Below are 23,417 nucleotides of genomic sequence, written 5' to 3'. Positions count from 1 at the left end.
TCTTGAGAAGGTGGGATAACAACCTCTGTAGGTATCAATGCCATTCTTGCACGTATCACAGTGCCGCAACTGAAAGAAAAGCTCTTGATGCTAAAGGAAGTTTCAGATGCTGTTCAACTGGTTATCTGTTTCCAGAGCTCTCGGGTTAATTCATATTTTTATTAGCTTTATTTACAACAGTATGTTTTGAAATATAATGCTTTGAAATACTTTGTGATTTTTGTATTCTTCATTTTTTTCTTTTTTCCCTCTTGCCCTCTTTCCCCACCCCCAACAGAAAACAATACAAAAAGGTGCTCAACCATATTGTTGTGATTCAGAAAAACTACCGAGCTTTCTTCTGGAGAAGGAAATTCCAATGTCTACAAATTTCTGCAATTGCATTGCAAAAGCACAGGCGAGGTCAGCTCGCACGCAGGATTTATAAACAAATGCTTGAAGACAAGAGGCGAGTGGAAGAGGAGCAGAGAAGGAAGGAACAAGAAGAAAGGTCAGCTTGAGACTGCAATAAAGAATGTTTTATCTGTTTTCAAATGTTACTTGGAAATGTAGTAGAACTTTGGCATGTGATGGACAGTTTAACATTATGGCTTGGTTAAGTTTTTGCCGTTATGGTTACTGAGATCCAAGACGGGCCCTAATTATAATCCAAATTGTAAAAATAATCTGTGAATTTACAAACTCTCACTTGTTCCTCTCCCAACACAGGGCCTGTAAGGTTCCACTGACACCTCATTATATTTTCACACCTCTCTTTCATAGGGAAAGGCAAGAACGAGAAGCAGAGCTCCTGGCACAGCAGGTAATTAATCATCTGTGGATATTAGTTTTCCTGAATCATATCCAAAATGTTTATTTTCTGACTCTTTGGATTAATGAAAGATCAGAACCATAATCCAAATGATACTCATCGTCTCTGTTCTACACAGTCTCCTTTGTTGTAGTTTATTATAGTTTTGCTGACATTCCTGCAGATGAGCATACTACTGTGTTATTTTCGGTCACATTTTGTTTTTTGATGATTTATTTCCCTTTCGTAGGATCATTACAGTTTAAAAAAAAGTTCAACATTTTGATAATGATGCTGGAAAATAATGTGTGTTAAAAGAATAATAGTCCTTGCATTTAATATAGGATCTTATCATGTATGTTGAAACATTTCAAAACACATTATAAGAGTTTTTCTGTAAAGTATAATGGTTGTATTTGTAGGTGAATGCGGCAGCCAATTTGCGCACAGCAGTTTCCCACAAACTATGAAGTGAATGATCAATTTTCTCTTTTCGAGAAAAGAGGGATTGTTAACGTCAACAGCAGATGGGGCCTCAGTTTTATATTTCATCCAAAGGACGGCACCTCCAATAATACAGCACAACCCAACACTACATTGAAGTGTCATCTTAGACTATATGCTCAAAATCCCAACATAGGGCTTGAACACACAACATTCTGACTCAAAGAGTGTAGTCTAACATCTAGGAAATCACAAGGGTGCCGAATATTTTTTTTTGTTTGTAATTTTCTGAACAAGCTGTTATTTTCAACTTTGTGTGGTTGCTTTTTGGGGGGATTAGTTGGGTGACTGACACATGCGGAAACCCATCACTATGCTTAAGAGTATACAAACCAAGCTGAGATATCCATCCATTCCACCTACACCTGAAAATCCCAGAGATAGATTATTGAAATGGAATGCGCACTCTCTCCCTGGAGCGACACATCCTGCTTACCTAATTCTGGAAAGTATTAGGTACAGGTTGGCAAGAGCCAAGGCTTGGGGACCCCAGAGTGTGCATTGGGGTACTGCTGGAGTCTAACCAGCTAAAAGTGCATAGCTTGCCATTGATGTTGCTGTCTGGCAAGCTTTCCAACTGCTTGTCCAGCTAGGACCACCCTACCTGTTAGGGCTTTGGCTTGCAGGGTTAACAGGAGCTAAGTGGGAGGATTCCCTGCCCCCAGTGACTAGTCTGCCCTTCCAGGTCTTGTTGATGAGCCAGGCTGGCTGTGCTGTCATCAGCAGTGCCTTGCAATACTACGGACCCGCCTGGCTCAGGAACCGGACTACTGAGACTGCCACAGAGGGCTGGCTCGATTCTGACATTCCATTGCCTGGCATGTCAACTTGGAGAAGGTTCAGCACCAAGGAGACCCCGCTTATGGTTGCTTGAATTATTAAAGCTGTAAATAGAAAATAATTTTACCAAGTTAAACTGATTACCTGTGAATCTAATGAAGCCTCTGTTCTGTAATTGTTTTTTAACAACAGGCAATGGAAGCACAGCGGCAACAGGAACAAGCAGCTCTTCTGGAAGCTCAGAAGAAAGCTGAGCAAAATAACCACCTGGAAAAGCAAGAGAACAGGCAGGTTGAGGAGATCCTACGGCTAGAGCGAGAGATTGAAGAGCTGCAGCGTAAGAAGGAGCGCCATGAATCAACACTCAATGAGAATTCACTTTCTCATCTCCAGCAACTAAGGGATGAGGAGCTAAAGCGTCTGGAAGACGAGGCCTGCAAAGCAGCTCAGGAGTTCCTGGAGTCCCTGAACTTTGATGAGATTGATGAGTGCGTTCGCAATATTGAGAAGTCCCTTTCTGTCAGCAGCAACTACGATGGAGAGCTGAGCACCTCAACTGTGTCTGATCCTGCTGAGAAACCCAAGTTCAACTTTAGCCAGCCTTACCCCGAGGAAGAGGAAGATGAGGGCTTCGATGCTGATGATGATGCGTTTAAGGACTCGCCAAACCCGAGTGAGAATGGCCATTTTGATCAGCGCACCAGTGGAATCCGGACGAGTGACGACTCTTCAGAAGAGGATCCATATATGAATGATACAGTGGTGACGACAATGACAAGTGAGAGCAGTGGAGAGCCACAATCCAGCTATAGCAAGCCATCCATTGAAGACTCCACTTACTGTATGCCTGAACAGGTAGCTGATGGGCAGCAGGATTCTGTAGAGCTGATTCCTCCAGATGAAGAGTCTGATTATGATCAGGATAACCGTGAAGATGAAGCTATTACATCTGGAAGCAGTGTAGCATTCTCTAATCCCCGCAGTAGCCAGTGGTCCCCAGACTATCACTACCGTTACTCTGTAGGAACGTACAACAGCTCTGGAGCGTACAGATTGAGCTCAGAAGAGCCACAATCATCGGTGAGTAATTTATAAATCCCAATCCAGAGGTGATCGAGCAGATCCAGTTAACTAGAAATTTTAGGTCCAATCTTAATAAATTCTTGACGGTGTCCTGATTTTAAGGGTCGTCGGAATTATTTATAAGGGTCAGGGAATGTCTTGAATTGAACAGTGAAAGCACAGGTTTCATGCTTCTTCTCCAGGTAAGTTAGAATTAAGGTACAATTAATTTCAGAAGTAACATTCTGAAAAAAGTTGAAAAAATATGTTTTAATTAGGACTAGGAATAAAAAAGAGCTTTGTTCCATCACTGTATCAAAATGAATACACAATAACGATTCAATTCTGAATGAGCCAGAGAGAGAGGAAAAAACTTGTTTATTTCTAGAATTGGACCTAAAATTTCTGGTTGACCACATTTTCTGACCTTATGACAAATCATGATATAACATACTACATTTTTTTTTCCTCCTCTCCCCTCCCAATATTTTTTTACACAATTACTGCTGCTGTTGTGCTCCACATCATTATGAATTCTTCGGTGCTGCAGTTTGAAGACAGTGAAGATGACGTGGATTCTCGATTTGACACTGATGAAGAGCTGGCTTACCGACGGGAATCTGTCTATAGCTGCGTCAGCCTACCATATTTCCACAGTTTCTTATTTATGAAAGGTGAGCTTAACTGAAATAGCGCTGCTTGCACAGAGTGTAACACCGGCTCTGGTGGTTGATCAAGTAAGTAGCTGAGACGCTCAAACAAATTTGACTCCAGCCTCCAGCTAACGAATATCATTTTAGCATTTGCCAAATTCTGGATTCTCTCAAACAGTAAGAAAATAAAGTAGATCTTGACCCAAGTAAATTTTCTCAAGTATGCTGCACCAGTGTTTCCTTTGAGCTATATAAACCAAAGTTGTACAATACAAAATGTATTCAAGTGAAATATCCCATCAGGAATACCAGGAGAATTGTTCCATCTACCAGGTTATATTATATTTTCTTCTGGCTGACGAATTTTCTGTACCTTTCTTATCCTGAAGCTCCTCAATTTATGACTAACATTTCGTATTTTTGTTTCTTAGGAGGCTTGATAAATACCTGGAAACGGCGATGGTGTGTTTTAAAAGATGAAACATTCATGTGGTTCCGTGCAAAACAAGAGGCCTTGAAACTAGGCTGGCTACACAAGAAAGGTGGCGGCACATCAACTTTGTCCAGGCGTAACTGGAAGAAGCGCTGGTTTGTCCTGCGGGACGGTAAACTGATGTATTTTGAGAATGATACGGAAGATAAATTGAAAGGAACTATTGAGATCAGATCTGCAAGGTAAAGAGAACTAATGATTTTATCAAACTAGATCATTTAATATATAGGCCACTAAGTAATGCACCCACCGTAGGAGAACAAATTCCACATGGGTGTAAATATGCTCTTGTTAAAATGGCATTTCAGAGCAACCAGAATTTGTCAAATTCTTAACTGAAGTCTTCAATTTTGAAGCTGTTTTTCTGACAGTTATTTTAAGGCTACAGAAAAACAGCATCAAAGTAAAAAACCTAATTCAACAATTTGCTTAAATTCTTCAAGTCAAACTAAATTAACTTGCTAAATGCTGCTATAATAGAGTAAATCCAGACTTAGGTGGAACTGCCCACATGACTGTCGTCTCTCAGATACTCTGTTGTTAAATAACTGCACAATAATTTGCTGGTGCTGATTCCTATATTTGTGGTATTGATTTTAGAGAGATCATTGACAATGCTGGAAAGGAGAATGGCATTAACATAGTAATGGATGATCGTGTCTTCTATCTGGTTGCGGAGACAGCAGAAGATGCCAGGTACTTATTTGTGTTTGATTGTTAGAATCATTGTGTTCAGTTATATAGACTAAAACAATGGCAAATTCTGCCGTTGCGCTGACTGGGACTGGGCAACAATGATAATTATCACATACCATAAATTCCCCTCAGAGTTTAAAATGTGCTGAAAATGGAAATAAGAATATTAATCCTTGCATTTGATATGCCACCTAATCACGTCATTAAGACGTTTCAAAGCGCTTTACAGAATATATTGTAAAATGTATTTTGTGGGCGAAAGAAATGGTTTACTGGAATACTCCTAATGAAACGGAATAGGATGTGCTGTGAATTACTACATGGTGCTGAGGATATGCAAAGCATGCTGTCTTGTGCAGTGTAGGTTTGAGCATTACTAGAACAACAACACTTCTGTCATTTATATAATCCCATTGACCTTTTTCCAGATTGGGAAAATCGTAAATCAAGGCCTGGGAATTTGTGGAAAATGTGTTTCTTTGCTAGTCAGGAGCTTAAAAATAAATCTTAACTATCATAAAAGAAGTTAAAAGTCTATTTTAGTGACTAAACTACAAAAAGAAATCGACTCCTCCTGTTTTCATCCTGACCCAATACCAGAAACCATTTTCCAGAATTCGGGGAGTTCAGTCCCAACCAGTTATTATGTCCCAGATTCAAAGGATCACAAATTCTCTCCTTGTAATAATTATCCCCACTGGGTGATAAATTATACTCATCATTATCACATACCACAAATCCTCCCCACCCAACCAACCTAAATTAGTTAATACGGGTGTTGTTTTTTTACAACAAAGTTGGGTTTGGCCAGTGAGATGCCAAAGTAAATCATGCTGAGCCCAGCAGCCGAGACAACTTGAGGAGGTGGTTTCAGCAGCACTTTGATTCACACCCTGCAGCATAAACACAGCAGGTGTCGATTGTTCTGTTTTTCCTCCCAAATGGTCCTTTGCAAGTTATTGGAATGACCAGTGAAACCCCAAGAATTTTTAAAGGACCATTTGTTAATGTTTAAAAGCTTAACACCAACACTCCCCATGGTGGCCTCTCCTCCCCCTTTCCTCAAATTCCTGAAGTGTTTAAGATGCTGCATTTGTCACTTAATAGGGTGCTTTTTGCCCACAAGACCATTACCAAATGTAAGGGTTTTAGAGAGATTAGGATAAAGGCAAGCAGTGGTCACACAGTCGTGATCTGAAGGCATAAACATATGTATTAAATGTGCCAAATTATATTATTGTTTGTTTGTTAGCAATTCAGGATTCCTTGTTTCATTAAACGCAGCAAAATATGATAGAACTGATGCAAACACACCTGGGGAGTATGTGGTAGTAAACCCCTCTGGGTAACTAAAGATCATAACTACTGTGACCACAAAATACTTCTCCCTCCTCCTTCTTTCCTGAATTCCTGAAGCTTTTTTTTGATCAGCTGAGTGTCTGACACATGTGGAAACTCATCACCATGCTTGACAGTACCAAACCAAATTGAGAATTCCATGCATCCACCTATACGTGGAAATTCCAGAGCTAGATGAAGTGTTTAAAGTATGTTTGCACTCTACATTTGTCACTTAATAGGATCAAAGAGAGTCGTTCACACCTCTTTGCCATGATATATGAAATAGTGTCACTGTATTCACATGTTTGTTTTCTGAGCCAGGTAGGTACACAGTATTTCAGGGAACTGCTGATGACAGAGAAGCCAGTCTGGCACATCAGCAGGACTAGGGATGGGCATTTTTAGTGATCCTAGCTGGACAAGCAGCAGGAAAGCTGGCTAGACAGAACTCTCAATGGCAAGCTATATGGTTAGTCCAGCAGTACCAACCACACACTCTAAGACCTCCAAGCCTTGCCTCTTGCCGAGCTGCAGCTAATACTCTCTGGAATTAGGTAAGCAGGGTACATTTCCTCAATCGAGAGAGTGCACTTTCCATCCAGACACAGGAATTTCCATGTGTAGGTGGCGTATGTAGAACTCTCAGTTTGGTTTGGAAACTCTTAAGCATGGTGATGTGTTTCCACATGTATCAGACACCCAACTAACCAAAAAAAGATTTTAAAAAAACATTTGGGCCAAAGCCCCAAATCACATGATCAGACAACGGGAGCTGGTCATAGTAAGTTCTTTTATGCTAATCTTGTGATCTCTTCAGACTACCAAACATATTCCAGCCCTGAGAACCATTTGCAGACAATGAATTAACCCAGAAAAGGGCCATAAAATGTCCTGGTCTAATTTCTTCCTCTTTTCTTGTTGCAGCCAATGGTTCAGTGTGCTGAGTCAGGTTCAGGGTTCGACTGAACAAGAGATTAAAGAAATGCATGATGAGCAAGCAAATCCACAGAATGCAGTGGTAAGTTCCTCACTCCGAGACGCTGGAGGGTGGGTTTCAGGGAATGTCCACTTAAAATACATTCTGTGTCCACTGTTTTACCCTATAGTATACCATGTTCCTTCCATTGTTGCTACAACTGGTTGGGTGTAGGGATTATGTCTGTCTGAATTCAGATTTGGTTCAGACCTTGAGAAAATCCAATTGTTGAGACAAATCACTCAGGATTCAGTCCCTCCTCCTCCCCCAAAAGAATCTCATGTTTTTTTGTCTACTACTAGGATCAGCTTCAGAACCATCAATTGCCTTAGAAACCATAGAAATTGACAGCACAGAAGAAGCCATTTGGCCCATCGTGTCTGTGGCTGGCTTTTTAAAGAGCAATCCTTTCATTTCTATTTACCTTCCCTTTCCCCATCCCCATATAGAATTATACGAATCTCTGAAAATGAAATATTTTCTAAAATATTCATATTATGATAAGATATTATTCTATCGTCATTTTAAATCTATCTGTGTTTTTTTTTGTCCAGGGTACATTAGATGTAGGTCTGATCGACTCAGTTTGTGCCTCGGATAACCCTGACAGGTAAGATAATACTTTCCTTTCCCAGCAAACCCGTACTTAGGTTCAATGAATCTGACATTTTTCAACAGCTTCACTTCCAGCCGTTACACAGAGCATAGCCCTAAATCAGTCTTTTTCTTTATGGCTGTAATGAAGTATGGCAGATACTGTAGTGTTTTATGAAGAAAATGTTTTTTTTAATCTGCCTTGGAATCTGCTCCCACATACACTTTTAATTTGCAGTTGTAGAAACGTGACATTTATGGTCTAGATTAAGGTAATAAACAAAAGATATGTTTATTAGACCTGAGCCAGTTTAAATATTTACAGAATTTAAAAGCGCTTGTATAAGTTTATGGTTATGACTGTCTTGATCTGAATTGCTAACAAGATCGAGAAAACTGTTCTCTGTAATTTAATAGCTTATTAGGGGTAGGTTAAGGAGTAGTTTTATAGTTGTGATTAAGGAATAACAGTACCGCAAGTGATGGGTCACATATCAGATACCAGGCTAATCAAAAATGTGGTTTAGTTTTCTTTCAGGATTCAATGGTGATGATACAGTCAGGTCCCATTTTATAATGCGCCCAGTATAGAGCAGGTCTGTTTATAACACGGCCAACTGTGGACCCAGAAGTATTAGAGATGCACTTGCAAGTCTGACTGCCTAGATTTCTGTGGATAGCACACAGGCACAGCCTGGCACCAACCAGTCCCAGCAACCAGGAATACCCATGAGAGTTTTTGCCAGTTTTAAGATTTTTTTTAGTGTGATATAGAAAGTTCTTCGTCTTAGTTCACCCATTTTGTGGCTGCCAAGGAACCACAGGGGCTTGGACTTTAGGGTTTAGCATGTGCATTTGATATGCATTGTGGTAAAAGTGTTTCACTTATAAAAACTCAGTATACAGCAGACCTCAGTTTCAAAGTGTAATTGATGTAAGCAGATGTAATAAAACATGCTTGAATGGATTTTCTGGTTTGAAAGACTTCACCCAATTAATCAGAAATGAGGGCGATGTCTTCAACTGGATTCCAATACAACATTGTTCCTTATTCTGTAACTTGCCTGTATGTTCCTTTTTTAATCCAACATTTTCCCTTTTTTGTGTGTGTTTCTAGATCCAATTCATTTGTGATTATTACAGCAAATCGTGTAGTGCATTGCAATGCAGATACTCCTGAGGAGATGCATCACTGGATCACACTACTACAGAGGACTAAGGGGGACACAAGAGTAGAGGGTCAGGAATTTGTTGTCAGAGGTAGGAGCATAAACATCATTGTCATACATATGACTAGGAAAAAACCTATTGAGTTCATCTGACTGGTCTCAAAGTAAAAATAAAAATCCTACACCACAACAACAATTTGCATTTATACTGCACCCTTCACCAGTGAGAATCTGAGAGCGCTTCAAAAAAAAGGTGCTGGACAGACAATATTAAATGTCTCTTACCCTTCAAATCAATATCTTTGCCAAATAGCTGTGTAATTCTTGCTTGAACTTGCTGTCTCAATCAACCTCCGCCATATCCCTGCATAGTCTATTTTACATTGTCACCATTCTCTGAGTTAAATATTTTGATCTGAACTGTTTGTTCATTTTCCCTCTTCTGAGCTTGAACCTTTATCCTCTTGTTCTGGATTTTTTTGACCATGTTGAATATGTTATTGGAACAACAACTTGCATTTATATAGTGCCCTTCACGCAGGATAGCGTCTCGGAGCTAGTAGTAGTAATCCTTGCATTTGATTTAGTGTCTTATCATGTCTTTGAGACGACTCAAAGCGCTTCACAAAATGTACTGTAAAGTGAATTGACTGTATTTTGTGGCAAACCTATTAAGATCTCCCCTGAGCCTTCTCCAGCAGAATTTTCCTCCTTCCATAGCCTCCTCTATTCATTCAAGTGTCTAATGGTATCTATCAATCGAATTGCCCTTCACTATACTCTCTCAGAGCAAATATATCAGGCTACAAATGCTTTTAACCTTTTGCAATCTGCTTTTAGCAGAATTTAACCTATCAGGAGTTTTATGTTGGCAGCTTAGCTATCAAATTCCACTAACTGAACTTTTCCACTCATACTGGGGTCAATTACATGCTACGAATAGCAACGCAATGAAAAGATCACTTTGGCCAATTTCAGAGTTTCAAACAACGATAGCAGAGAAAAAATTCTGTAATCGTATTAACACAAAAAAAATCAGACTCTGAATAGAATGCTTCCTTTTACAAATAAAAGATCACATACCTAATTCTAAATTGTTCAAATTTTGTCTTGATCACCTCTCAGCAAAGTATTTTTAGCCAAGCATCTATTTATTTAAAATATTTTATTCAGTAGAAATTTACTGTGAAATTTGTTGTGTCTAATCGCTCAGCAGGAGATTACTTACCATCTTCTTCTACATTCACTGTCTGCATGGTAAGTGATTATGTGAAATGGTTAAAATCTGTCTCTGCATTTTGATAGGGTGGCTTCATAAGGAAGCAAGGAACGGTGGAAAAAACAACTCTCTGAAGCTGAAAAAGCGTTGGTTTGTGCTGACCCATAACTCTCTGGATTACTACAAGAGCTCAGAGAGTGGGGCCGTGAAGCTGGGAACCCTGGTGCTCAACAGTCTCTGCTCTGTTGTGCAGCCTGATGAAAAATTTTTCAAAGAAACTGGTGAGTAGTTGGTGCCTCAATTCCATTCCAGCAAGATCCCAGTTCACAGTTTATGCGTGAATTTATTTTTGTCCGATGGAGTTTCACAAAGGCTTCTGAAAGAAAACTGCTTTTGTGTCCCATTAGAATGCTGAGGTCGTTAGTGGAAAATAAACAGGAAAGCACATAAGGCATTAAAGACCTTTTTTCGACACATGGTTCAGTTGTTAATATGTCGGGTGTATTTTGCCAATTTCCTCCCCCCCTCCTCTGCTCAAGTCACTAGCTCTGGCTTTAGTTCAGTTCAATAGGGCCAGCAAGTCCAACGAGCTCAGAGAGTTGGAATGTGAGTCTGCCACAACTAACTAGTGGTTAGACACAGTTGGCTATCAAGCCATGGAGGGCATTGCAGCCAAAGCCCAACATGAGTCACTGCATAGTAATCAAAAATGCTGGCTTTTTTTTTCTCTCTTTAGCTTGAATTGTACTTCAAATGCAATTTATTAATGTCTGAAACACCTATGAAATTCAGTCCTTTCCACCTGAACTACTCCACGTTTGATTTGAATAAAACATCTGTTTTATTGCTGTCCATTTTGTTGCGTCTTCTGATGTAGTTTCTTTACCCCGGGCTGGCAGGTTACTGGAATGTGACAGTGTACGGTCGCAAGCACTGCTATCGCCTTCACACAAAGCTGCTGAATGAGGCAATGAGGTGGACAGGTGCCATCCAAAATGTTATCGATACCAAAGTACCTATTGATACACCCACACAGCAACTCATTCAGGACATCAAGGTAAGGAAACAGCTGTGAAATGCAATTAGAATTGTATCGGAATACAGGGCACTCACTTCCTTTAATGCCATGTGCTTCACTGTTATTAAACGGTTTTAAATAAAATAGTGGCAATTTGTCCAGAAGTTTTTTTCCCTTTTCTTTCCTCACTTTAAGGCATTGATTCTTGATGAGGCGTGTTAGCATCAGCTCTCTGGCTTAAGGGTCATTCTCCATGTGTGAACCTGTACAGTGAGTCACCTCCTGATCCTATCCCCACCCACGTGTTTTACAGCACGGTTGCTAGATGATGATTATCAGCATCCTGGCCTTCATCTCTCCCATGCTTATGTGCTCTGAGGCCAATTAAAGCACACAAACTGCTCCCTGACTGAAATCAGCTTATTCAGCACAGACTGGGAATTGAACTTGCAACTGTGTAATATGTTTGCTTGACGCACGAGGCTAAAGGCAGAGTGCTACTATCAATTTTAAGTAAAATAACATTTAACATATTTTCCAATATATTGTGGTATGTGGGGAGACTGTTACTATTACATAGTTTAATCTTCTTTCTTTAAATCAGTTGAGATGTTACAGTGACCAAATCCTGTACCCTTTAAAATGTTCTAACCGAGATATCTTTGGTCTGTGGTCTATCAGGAAAACTGCTTGAATGTCGAAGTTGTAGAGCAAATCTACAAGAGGAACCCAATCCTGCGTTATACTCACCACCCTTTGCATTCTCCACTTCTTCCACTACCGTACGGAGACATTAATTTAAGTTGTAAGTACAAAAGCTGACTATATTATACTGTGGTTCACATTGGGGATAGTGCAGAACGTTCTGTCTTTTTGGTTATGTTGAGACCAATGGAGTGCTGGGATTTATTTGCTGCCTACCTTTCGCAGTAGCTTGTGATTCCATGGACGTCACTGGTATTTCACTCAAGCTGCCATTCTTCACATGTGAGTGGTGGCAGGCTCCTGTTCTAACTATATCCTGCTCAAACCCAATGTATCCAATGTGCTCTGTTCACTGAATTCCAGTAACTTGGCATAGACATGGAAGTGAACCTCAGACCATGCTGATCTCTACAGCTGAGAATCTCTAGACGAGGTCCATACACCCATTAAGCCAGTAAAGAAGAAGGTTGCTTTTTCTGGAGTTTGATTCCAGTAATTTACTAACTGGTCATTCTTCACACAGGTCTGGACAGTGGTTTGGCACAGGGCGATTTAGCCCATTGTGTCTATGCCCGATGTTAGAAAGAGCAATTCATTGAGTCCCATTTACCTGCCTTTCCTCATACCCCTGCAAATTACACCTTTTTAGACATCTATCTAGTTCCCTTTTGAAAGCTAATATGGATTCTGCCTCGACCACTGCACAGCAGGGCATTACACATCCAGCCCAATCCTGTTCTCAACAGAATCCCAAAATTAACTCTTTCCAGTAGAGATCACTAGATGGCAACAAAGAGCGAAGATCATTGTTTATTTTACATTCTTCCCAATATAATATCCTGTTAAATAGTATTATTATTAATTCACTTGACACAAAACCCGAAAAAAATATATATTTGTGGCTAAAATCTCCAATCTATTTCTGTCATGTTCATTCCTCCTAAAGCTTCAATGTTTGTTGTAAAATCTTTTTGTAGTGTTGAAAGAAAAAGGCTATACCACGCTGCAAGATGAAGCCATCAAGCTCTTCAATTCCTTACAGCAGCTGGAATCTTCATCCGATCATATTTCTATCATCCAAGGCATTCTGCAGACCGCTCAAGACCTGCGCACCCTACGAGATGAGCTCTACTGTCAGCTCATCAAACAGACCAACAAAGTCCCTCATCCAACGAGTCTCGCCAACCTACGCAACTGGCAATTGCTTGTCTGCATGAGCTGCACATTTATGCCAAGGCGCACTGTGGTCCGTTACCTCAAATTCCACCTCAAGAGGTATATATCATATACCATGTTGTGAATCCAGTTAACCATCATTGCTGAGCAACTCCAGAACCTGACCTTTCTCATGATTTTAGGATTAAGACCATTGTCTTAAAATTTTACGGTTGTACAAAATGTTGGTAAATGGTCTTAAATACAGTCATAATTTAGACGCTGAGTTTCTGCTGCACCAAAATTGGCTTCTCAATTCAGACTGAATCTAATGTTTTTCAAAATTCTGCATGACCTTAAATGGTCCTAAACCTCAGAACATAGATTTCAGGCCACTGATTGTCTCAAATCCTAGTGCAAAATCTGCCCAGGTTATCCACTCTAATGCTTCAGCACCTTGGGACGTCCTCCCGATGTGAAAGGCGCTTTATAAATGTAATTTTGTTGTTGTCAACCTAATTCTTATAATAATTCCTAATAATAATCCTTGCAGTTGACAAAGCACTTTTCATGTCAGAAGGACATCTCAAAGCGTTTTACAGAATTTATTGTAAAATGTGGTGACTGTATTTCATAGGCAAATGTGACCATACATTTGTGTTCAGCAACTAATAGCCAAGAAGTGAATGACCAAAGTAAAATAATTCTTCTGTTGTCTAATCTTCTCGCTCCCACTCCAGGGTATTTGTAACTACCAAATGATTTAGCTCCTCTTACAATTTGTTTTGAATTTTTGTATGTAGGATACGAGACCAATTTCCAGGTACCGAGATGGAGAAATATGCAATGTTTATTTGTGAATCACTGAAGAAAACCAAAACGAGAGAGTATATACCTTCTCAGGAAGAAATACTTGCCTTGATCAACAGACAAGAAATGACCTCCACTGTTTACTGCCACGGAGGCGGCTCCTGCAAAATCACAATTAATTCTCATACTACAGCTGGGGAGGTAAGACTTCACTCCAGAGAATGGGTTAATAAGGGCTTGGTATATCTGGGATGGGAGGAATAGAGTTTTGCTGAACCACAGGATATTGGAACATCAGTGCACTGTGCAATGGGGTATACGTGGATGCAGGTTTAATAATAATCCTTGCGTTTCATATAGCCCCATATCATATCTTCGAGACATCTCAAAGCGCTTCACAGAATATATTGCAAGGTGAGCTGGCTGTATAATTTGTGGACAAGATGCTTAGGGTTATATTTACCATTTTGAGGCCTGCAATTTCTTATGCTCTCAGCCAACACGTCTTAAAAAGAACTGTAGAAAAAGTTTCCAAATAAAGATTGAATTTAAGACATTTCTAAAATTCCACTGTTGCATTTGAAGGCAATGGCTTTAGAGCTAGGACAAGAAACAATTTTGGGCATCACCTGTTTCTCGAGTTACACTGGAGTGCGAATCACTGTGGAAAGGACTGAACCCCCTCACTGGGAATAGAATAATAGCTTTTCCGTAGCTCCTTGTGTAAGACGTAGAGCAATATTGGCAGAGGTTGGAGAGGGGATTACACTTTGCTCTTTGTTGTTAGAAGAGGGGGAGGAATTGTTCATTTCTTAGGGAAAACCCAAAAAAAGGAAAAGAAACGCTTGTAAAATGGAACCAATGCTTTGACGTCTGCTTTGGTGTTTCAGGTTGTTGAGAAGTTGATCCGTGGTCTAGCAATGGAGGACAGTAGAAACATGTTTGCTCTTTTTGAACACAACGGTACTACCGATAAAGCAATTGAAAGCAGAACAGTTGTGGCTGATATTTTGGCGAAGTTTGAAAAGTAAGTATCTACCCATGTTTCAGATCATCGTGTTGCATTATAAATTGTCAATACATCATATATGAGAAAAGATTAGCGGGTAACCTAAAAGGGAACCCTAAGGTATTTTATAAGCATATAAAGAAAAAAAGGTTAGTCAACGGTAGGGTGGATCCAATTAGGAACCAAAGAGGAAATCTTCTTGTGGAGGCAGAGGGCATGGCTGATGTACTGAATGAGTACTTTGCATCTGTCTTTACAAAAGAAGAGGATGCAGCCAATGCCACAGTATCGAAGGAGAGGGGAAAGAGATTGGATAAGATAAGAATAAACCGAGAAGAGGTGCTAAAAAGGTTGATGGTGTTCAAGGTAGTTAAGTCACCTGGTCCGGACTGGATGCATCCTAGGTTATCGAGGGAAGTAAACATGGAAATAGAGAAGGCTCTGGCCACAATATTTCAATTCTCCTTGGACACTGGAAGGTTGCAAATGTTACTCCCCTGTACAAAAAGGGGCAGAAGGATAAACCCGGGAACTATAAGATGGTTAGCCTAACGACAGGAGTGGGGAAACATCTAGAGACTATAATCCGGGACAAAATACATTTTCACTTAGACAAACATGGGTTAATAAAGTACACCCAACACGGCTTTGTTGAAGGCAAATCATGTCTAACAAACCTGATAGTTTTTTGGAGTCCTGTAGCTCAGTGGTTAGAGCACTCGCTTTGCAAGTGAGAGACCTGAGTTCAATTCCAGGCACAGGGCGAAACCTTGGGCAAGTTTCCTTACTCAACACGCCTAATAATAATCCCTCCAAAACCCAAAACAATAATAAAATCGGTCATTTTCAATCTACGACTGTTTGTGGGACATTGCTGTGCGCAATTGGCTGCCGCGTTCGCCCACAAATAAAAAATACAAATATACTTTTAAAGCGCTTTGGGACGTCCTCCTGATGTGAAAAGCGCTATATCAAATGCAAGGATTATTATTATTATTATTATAAAGTAATGGAGAGGGTGGATGAAGGCAGTGCAGTTGATATCGTTTATATGGATTTTCAAAAGGCATTTGATAAAGTGCCACATAAGAGACATGTAAGCAAAATAGAAGCACACAGTATTAAAGGGACAGTGGCAGCATGGATACAGAACTGGCTGGGAGACAGAAAGCAGAGAGTGGTGGTGAATGGTTGTTTTCCTATCTGGAGGGAAGTGTGCAGTGGTGTCTCCCAGGGTTCAGTATTGGGACCACTGCTCTTTTTGATCTCTATAAATGACCTGGACTTGGGTATAGCAAATACAAAGTTTGCAGATGATGGCAGATGAAGTTTAATGTGGAGAAATGCGAAGTGATACATTTTGGGAGGAAGAATGAGGAGAGGCAATATAATCTTAAAGGTGTGAAGGAATAGAGAGACCTGGGGTTTCATATAAGTAAATCTTTGAAGGTGGCAGGACAGGTAGATAAAGCTGTTAAAAAAGCATACGGGATACTAGGCTTTATAAATAGGGGCATAGAATACAAAAGTCAGGAAGTTATGATCAATCTTTATAAAACACTGGTTAGACCTCAGCTACAGTACTGTCTTCAGTTCTGAGCACCACACTTTAGGAAGGATGTCAAGGCATTAGAGAGAGTGCAAAGGAGATTTACCAGAATGGTACCAGGAATTAGGGATTTCAGTTGAGTAGAGGCCTAGAGAAGCTAGGATTATTTTCCTTGGAGCAGAGAAGGTTAAGAGGGGACTTAATAGTTTTCAAAATTATGAGGGGATCCGATAGGGTGAACAAGGAGAAACTATTTCCACTGGCAGGTGCGTCGGTAACCCGAGGACACCGATTTAAAATAGTTGTTAAAAGAAACATAGGGGAGGTGAGGAGAAATGTTTTCACACAGCGAGCTGTTCGGATCTGGAATGCAATGCCTGAAAGGGTGGTGGAAGTCAATTTGATAACAACTTTTAAGAGTGAAGTAGATAATTTTTGGGGGAGGACAAGTTTGCAGGGTTATGGGGAGAGAACGGGGAAGTGGAATTGATTTGGATAGCTCTTTTCAAAGAGCCGGCACAGACACGATGGGCTAAATGGCCTCCTTCTGTGCTGTATAATTCTATGATTCTATTTGAATCTTGAGATCTTTTTCCTACTACAAAAAAATTTGCAGACTCCCTCTATCGAGCAAACTAAGTAATAAGGTACTGACACAATCTATTCATTCCGGCTCATTCCCTTGCTTGACAGTATCTACATTAATGTTCAGCTTGCCCTGATTGTATTTACTTGGAGCTGATAAATTCCTCGGGAGGGCTCTAAGAATAGCGACTTCCAAACTATCACTTCATAATGGGGCTGTCCTGCATTAAGATGGATTTTAGCACATTCCTCATCAAGATTACAAGATGGAAATGCTCTCGGGAAACTTAGAACATCTTAGGAACAGGAAAAAAAACACTTGTCCCAATGTACCCACCCTATTTTTGATTGATCTCAGCCTCAATTTCCCACTTCTGACCATATTTGCCAGTTGTCTTCCATCAAAAACATCTCAAAGCATTTCACAGAATATATAAGTGGATTGACTCTGTATTTTGTAGGTGAAACGTAACCTACGTCACCAATATCATGTCATACTACAGGTAAAAGTAAATAACATTGGAGTTAATTTCTTACAGATTGGCATGACATACTTCCTCTTTCTTCATTAAGTGATCCTCCTAGAAATTGGCACACATTAGACCTTACTTGTCCAGATGAACTTTTATTAGCTTCCATTATCACCACTAACATTTCCAATATGAAAAATAAAATGTCCTTTTCCCTTTCCTCATAGACGTAAATTCATAAGAATTGGTATCATCTTTTATCACATGGTTTTATTTTATAACAAGCTAGTTGTGCTAAACCTTTTGTTGTGTCTCAGATATGTAGCCAAATCAGAAGGAGAAGAGAATCCCTGGAATTTCTACTTCAAACTCTACTGCTTCCTTGACACCGATAATGTGCCAAAAGAGAGTGTTGAATTTGCCTTTATGTTTGAACAGGTATGGGACAAGGAATCATTAAAATGTTATTGTTAATCTAATTGTAAGTCCAAACACAATAAAAAGTTAATGCAGCCAAGTCTGCTTAATGTTATAAACTGTACGACAGGACAAAATTATAACATTATTTGTACTATAAGAATAGGAGAACTTCCCTTTCAAATACTTGCAAACACTTCCAGACTGTTCTGAAGGCATTTACTATTCAAGGATAAGAAAAATACATAAAAGATCCATTATTTTATTTAGTTTTATTGTAGTAAGGGTTACTTTATAATAAAATTGGTTATTTTCGCCTGTTTTATCCGCATTGAATCACAAAAATAAAAGTCACTATGGGCGCTAAAATACTATACTCTTCTCATTCGATCATCTGCCTTCCAACAACCTGCCCCAAGCTCCCATTAGGCCATCCACCTGTCCATCAACCCTTCCCATGTTCTCACTGGACCATCCATCTGTCTCTTTGATCCAGATTTGAGGTGCCAGTGAGAGATGTTCCTGTCTACTCCAGCAGCACTCCACACCGGGTATAACCTTAATCGATCTTTTGTTAACTGGGGTCACACATTTGAATAACATTAGACAAATTATAACATTACACAGCTATAATAATGCACAAATTCAAATGTGTACACACATACTAAGCACGGCTGGGACCGGCAGACATTATGTATTAACATTATGCAGATTTTAACAATAAGCAACTTAACATTATGCAAATTCACTGTACTGTTATTGATGAACTGTTTTACAAAATCTACCATTTCTGCTCGAGCAACCAGGGGTTGCGTTCCCAGGATTTTGCGAACACCATTACCATATGGGATTCCAGGACCAGGATCCCCTATGGTAATAGAGCTTCTGAAATCCCAGGATCGCAACCCAATGAGCAACTGTGTTAACTCTCCAGCCATATATTGTGTCCTTTCTTTAAGACCATTCAATTTTTTTTCTATGAATTATTAGGCTCATGAGGCTACCATTCAAGGTCACTATCCTGCCCCCGAAGAGACTCTTCAGTATCTGGCTGCTTTAAGATTACAGTTCCTGCAGGGAGATTACACCTCACATGTAACCGTACCAGAACTGAAAGAGGTTTTCCCAATGGAAAGGTTAAAGGCGCGAATCATGCAATCAACCAAGACCTTTGCTCCCTCTGGTGACAAGAAGCGTTCCAGCTTCTTGGAGGGAACATTAAGAAGGAGTTTCCGGAATAACTCTCTCAGTAAACAGAAATCTGAGGATGACCAGATGATGGACATGTGGGTCAAGGAGGAGATTTCGGGTGCCAAGGATAATATTATTGACAAGTGGAAGAAAGTGCAAGGAATGACCCAAGAGCAGGCCATGGTGAAGTACATGGCTTTGATCAAGGAGTGGTGTGGATATGGCTCCACATTGTTTGATGTGGAGGTGAGTGCAATGGATAATTCTTTCACTGAAGCACAATCTAGCTGTGACCAATTACAGCTAACATGAATGACTTTGCTCTTTCCATAGTCTTCCTCCACTAAGCTGAGTTCTTGGTTTCTAGAACCGAACCAGCACATTGGTTATTCAGCATGAAAAATAAATATAGCTCTTAAATTTGATGTACGGCCTCCCTGAGGTCCAGCCTGGGCATCCCCACCAGGCTCATCATAGCACCCACTGACGACTGTCTAAAAGCAGCCACCCTAACTGTCCCATTGCCCAGATTCACTGCAAGGCTTGCCTGTTCTGGGATCTTATTCACATCCCATCCTTCCCAACATTACTTTCCCTCACACATCCTTCAGAAGCCTCCACAGCTGCCAATCACCTACACATTGTCCTCCAGAACATCTATTCATTCCATGGCAAGAAAACCCCTCCTCATCCATGATCTCATGTCCACCCTATCTGCCACATAGTCGCCGGGCAGGATTTCAGTCGACCTGTCCTGGTTCTCTGGAACTCCATCCTGGAATCCCTCCAACTCGCTCGCTCCCTTCATTCAAGGTCCCTCTCAAGACGTACTTCATTGACTGCACTTTCAATCATCTTTTCCCCAGCCCTAGTACATGAAGACGTAATAAAATATAAAATGCAAGGATTATTATTGTTAATATTATTCTTTCATTTGTCATTTTTTATACCTTTGGATGTTTCAATTTGTTTTGTGGAGGTTGGAAGTGAGAACTGATGTGAATGTTCAATCCATTAAATCCCAATATTTTTTTCAGTGTAAAGAAGGTGGTTTCCCACCAGACCTGTGGCTGGGGATCTGTGGGGAATCAGTCTCAGTATATAAGCGTGGAGAGGCCAGACCCCTGGAGACCTTCCCTTATGAAAATATCCGTTCCTTTGGAGCTCCTCAGCCAAACACCTACAAAATTGTTGTGGATGAGAGGGAATTGCTATTTGATACAACAGAGGTAAGGAACTCATGGAATGTGAGTGAATGAATGAAAACAACGACAAGTAAACCCTCAAGCTGCATCTAGATTATATATTTGTTGGTACTCTACCAAAGAAAAGGCAAACAAATAGTATAAAATCTCTCCATGCTTCAAGCAACAAAACTGTATCCAATTGGGCCACTGAATACACAGAAAAATGTTTCACTTTAAACAAAGATAATTGGATAACATCGCAGCAAAACCTGGCGTGTATGTGACCAAGGAGAATTAGCTTAACAATTGAAAGGTCAATATTCCTATCAGTAAAGGCTCTGATTAGGTTACATATGGAGTATATTTTTTATTGCTGCATTCAAACTGGATTGACAAGCCCTAAAGATCAGTTCAGAGGAGAGCAACTGGACTGAATTCCAGTGTTAGAGGCATGAGCCATGGGAACGGTTAAATAAGGTAGTACTCTTCCATCTTGAAAACATTCTTGGCAAGGACTTACTGAGGTTCAGTAAAACCATCATAAGTCTTACCTTTATAAATCGTATTATTACCTAAATTATACATTCTCTCAAGTCCCATTCAGTATCCTATCAAAATCACTTACATTTATTTGCACTACTCATATTAATTACCTATCGATTAATTAATTATTAATTAATTCCGCTCCCCTACCTTCCATTGCTCCCGGACTTGCAAGTTGCATTGAATCACAGGCAATGACATCCTGACCCGTCCACTTATGTCACACATGCGCCAGCTGCATTGATTCCCAGGAAACGCAGTCTTGATCCTTCGATGCATGCGCAGAAAAACTTCATTTCCCGCGATTCAATGTAATTCCTTGGTTACCAGTAAGTGCACCCGCGATGACGGGTCAAGACGCATTGAAACGCAGGATATGTAGTCTTGACCCGTCTATCTTACAAGCTGCATTGAATTATTCATGCACGGTGTCCATTTATTGATTAAATCGGATTTGATACGGGTTGTGCAGTTTGCCTGCAATGCGTATTTCACGTAAATCATTAAATGTTATGGTCCTGATTGATACAACCTTTGTGAGTTTTACTGTATATCCAATTGTCAATGAAAAAGAAAAGAAAACAGAAATATATTTTCAAATATACCAAGGTAGTAGGACATGGATTTAGAGTTGTAACTAGTAACTTCTAGACACACGTAGGGACTTATTCTTTACACAGAGGATAATTAATGCCTGGAGTGGGTTACCAGCAAGGGTCGTTGAAGTTAGGACATTGAGCTCATTTAAGAAATCTCATCATGTTCTAATAGATTGATGGTAGGGTTGGAATCCTGGAAGGATGAGATTGAGTTGGCCAAAGGACCATCTCTTATCCACACCCCTCTGTGATCTTGTAACTTGTCTTTTTTTAATGCAGGTGGTGGACATCGCCAAGCTCATGAAAGCTTACATCAGCATGATTGTAAAGAAGCGCTACAGCACCTCACGGTCTGCAAGCAGTCGGGGCAGTCAGTGCAGCAGCAGGTGAAATCGGTTCCACCAGTGACTTTTCCTTCCCTTAAGTGTTGCCCTGCACAGGCAGCCCTCATTCACAGACGTTAGTTGAAAGTGCCCCATGTACAAGCTATGCCAATGGAACTGCTATTTAAATTCAACCAGCTTTCAGCCGCCTTTCAAGAGAAATATTGGTACATTCAAGCAGACCCTTACTGCTCCAAGAGTATTATATTCTGATCCTATTTCCTCAGGCCTTCCAAACCCTAATCAGCGCTAATGCCAATATGCCTTAACACACTGCACTGCTATTAAGCAGAGAAAGTGCCTTACAGTAAAACTCATCTTGTTATGGACTATGATTTTCACTAAAGGACTGGAATAAATAATGAGTGCTGGAATGAAGAAGGGAGGGGGAGGGGGAGAGGAAGGCTTTAAATTTTAAACTGCTGGAGCGATAAGGTGTTAGATATTTTTGTGCACTAACATAACACCCGGCTCTGAGACTGAGAGTTATGGGATTGAGCAACTGGAATGCTGCTGGCAGCTTTTCCTCAATGGACGACTGTAATCCATCCCATTTTCTGTCATGTTTTGTTAATCCATATTTTCACAGCATTTTCTTGCTAAGGGGAATCTAATGTGCAATGTTGTATGTATACAGTGTGTGTCTGTACATTTTTTAAAGATAGTAAATTTGTTTAGTAATTTGACCTGGATTGTTACTAGTAAGCGTCTTTGTTCCTGAACTAATTCACAGTACATAACTTCTGTACTGGATTGATGACCTATTGAGCTATATTCATACTGCAGTATGCTATACATGTAGTAGCTGACTCGGCCTTTAGTTTTTATCAAATGTTCTCAGATGCTGTAGCTAACACTATTAAATAAAATATTTATACAGTTACACAGGAGTTTGCTCATTTTTTAAGTTTATTCTCCAATATATTTGAAAGCAGAAATATCAAGCATTGTTTTACATTCTGTTTCTTTGACAGCTTTTTTCTCCAGAATTTTCCAGGCTTAATGACATTTAATTTCCTTTCTGGAACTTGCTGATGTCACCTTTCTTTCTCCCGCACCTTCACGATCTTCATGTGTGTTTACAATGTTCTCACTCAGCATCTACACTTGCAGACTTTCAGGAGAGAGTATCTGGTTGGCAGGTGGGATCAGGAACTCCACTTGATGTCTTGCCCCTTTACTCAAAGTTAAAATTGTAGCACTCCAACTGCTGAGATGAGCTAATTCAGCACAGATTAGAAATTGAAGTGCAAGTTTGAATGTCCAAGAGGCGGCTTTTCATTTGATGTAGCGTCTTATCATGTCACCAAAGTTTCAAAGTGCTTCTCAGGATTTACTGTAAAGTATAGTGACTGTGCTTTTGTTGGCAAACACAGCAGTCAATTTGAATAGCAGTGTTCTACAAAAAGCCATGATGTGAAAGCGATTTTGTCTGGCAGGTTGTTGGCCAGAACACTGGGAGAAACTCCCTGCTCTTTTAGAATAGTGCCATGGGAACTTTACCATCTACCTGAACAGG

At 40.1% G+C, this 23,417-nt stretch overlaps 1 protein-coding gene across 1 annotated transcript in view; it reads left to right on the top strand.

The window, feature by feature from the left end:
• myo10 (myosin X) overlaps positions 1-22,775 on the top strand; it is a 156,917-nt gene extending 134,142 nt beyond the window's left edge. The window contains exons 24-42 of the mRNA XM_007901716.2: positions 278-490; positions 763-802; positions 2,267-3,154; positions 3,687-3,810; positions 4,221-4,464; positions 4,883-4,978; positions 7,244-7,337; positions 7,850-7,905; positions 9,007-9,149; positions 10,364-10,558; positions 11,177-11,334; positions 11,977-12,100; positions 12,978-13,275; positions 13,959-14,166; positions 14,856-14,992; positions 17,896-18,016; positions 18,986-19,432; positions 20,224-20,415; positions 21,795-22,775. Of these exons, the coding sequence (XP_007899907.1) occupies positions 278-490; positions 763-802; positions 2,267-3,154; positions 3,687-3,810; positions 4,221-4,464; positions 4,883-4,978; positions 7,244-7,337; positions 7,850-7,905; positions 9,007-9,149; positions 10,364-10,558; positions 11,177-11,334; positions 11,977-12,100; positions 12,978-13,275; positions 13,959-14,166; positions 14,856-14,992; positions 17,896-18,016; positions 18,986-19,432; positions 20,224-20,415; positions 21,795-21,905 (3,889 nt within the window). The 3' untranslated portion in view covers positions 21,906-22,775. The remainder of the gene's footprint in view (positions 1-277; positions 491-762; positions 803-2,266; positions 3,155-3,686; positions 3,811-4,220; positions 4,465-4,882; positions 4,979-7,243; positions 7,338-7,849; positions 7,906-9,006; positions 9,150-10,363; positions 10,559-11,176; positions 11,335-11,976; positions 12,101-12,977; positions 13,276-13,958; positions 14,167-14,855; positions 14,993-17,895; positions 18,017-18,985; positions 19,433-20,223; positions 20,416-21,794) is intronic.
• Positions 22,776-23,417: the final 642 nt, after the last annotated feature.

The sequence above is a fragment of the Callorhinchus milii genome, unplaced genomic scaffold (assembly GCF_018977255.1).
Source record: "Callorhinchus milii isolate IMCB2004 unplaced genomic scaffold, IMCB_Cmil_1.0 Scaffold2, whole genome shotgun sequence".
Lineage (NCBI taxonomy): Eukaryota > Metazoa > Chordata > Chondrichthyes > Chimaeriformes > Callorhinchidae > Callorhinchus > Callorhinchus milii.
The sequence above is the reverse complement of the archived record's forward strand: the minus strand, read 5'-3'. Positions and strand labels throughout refer to the sequence as shown.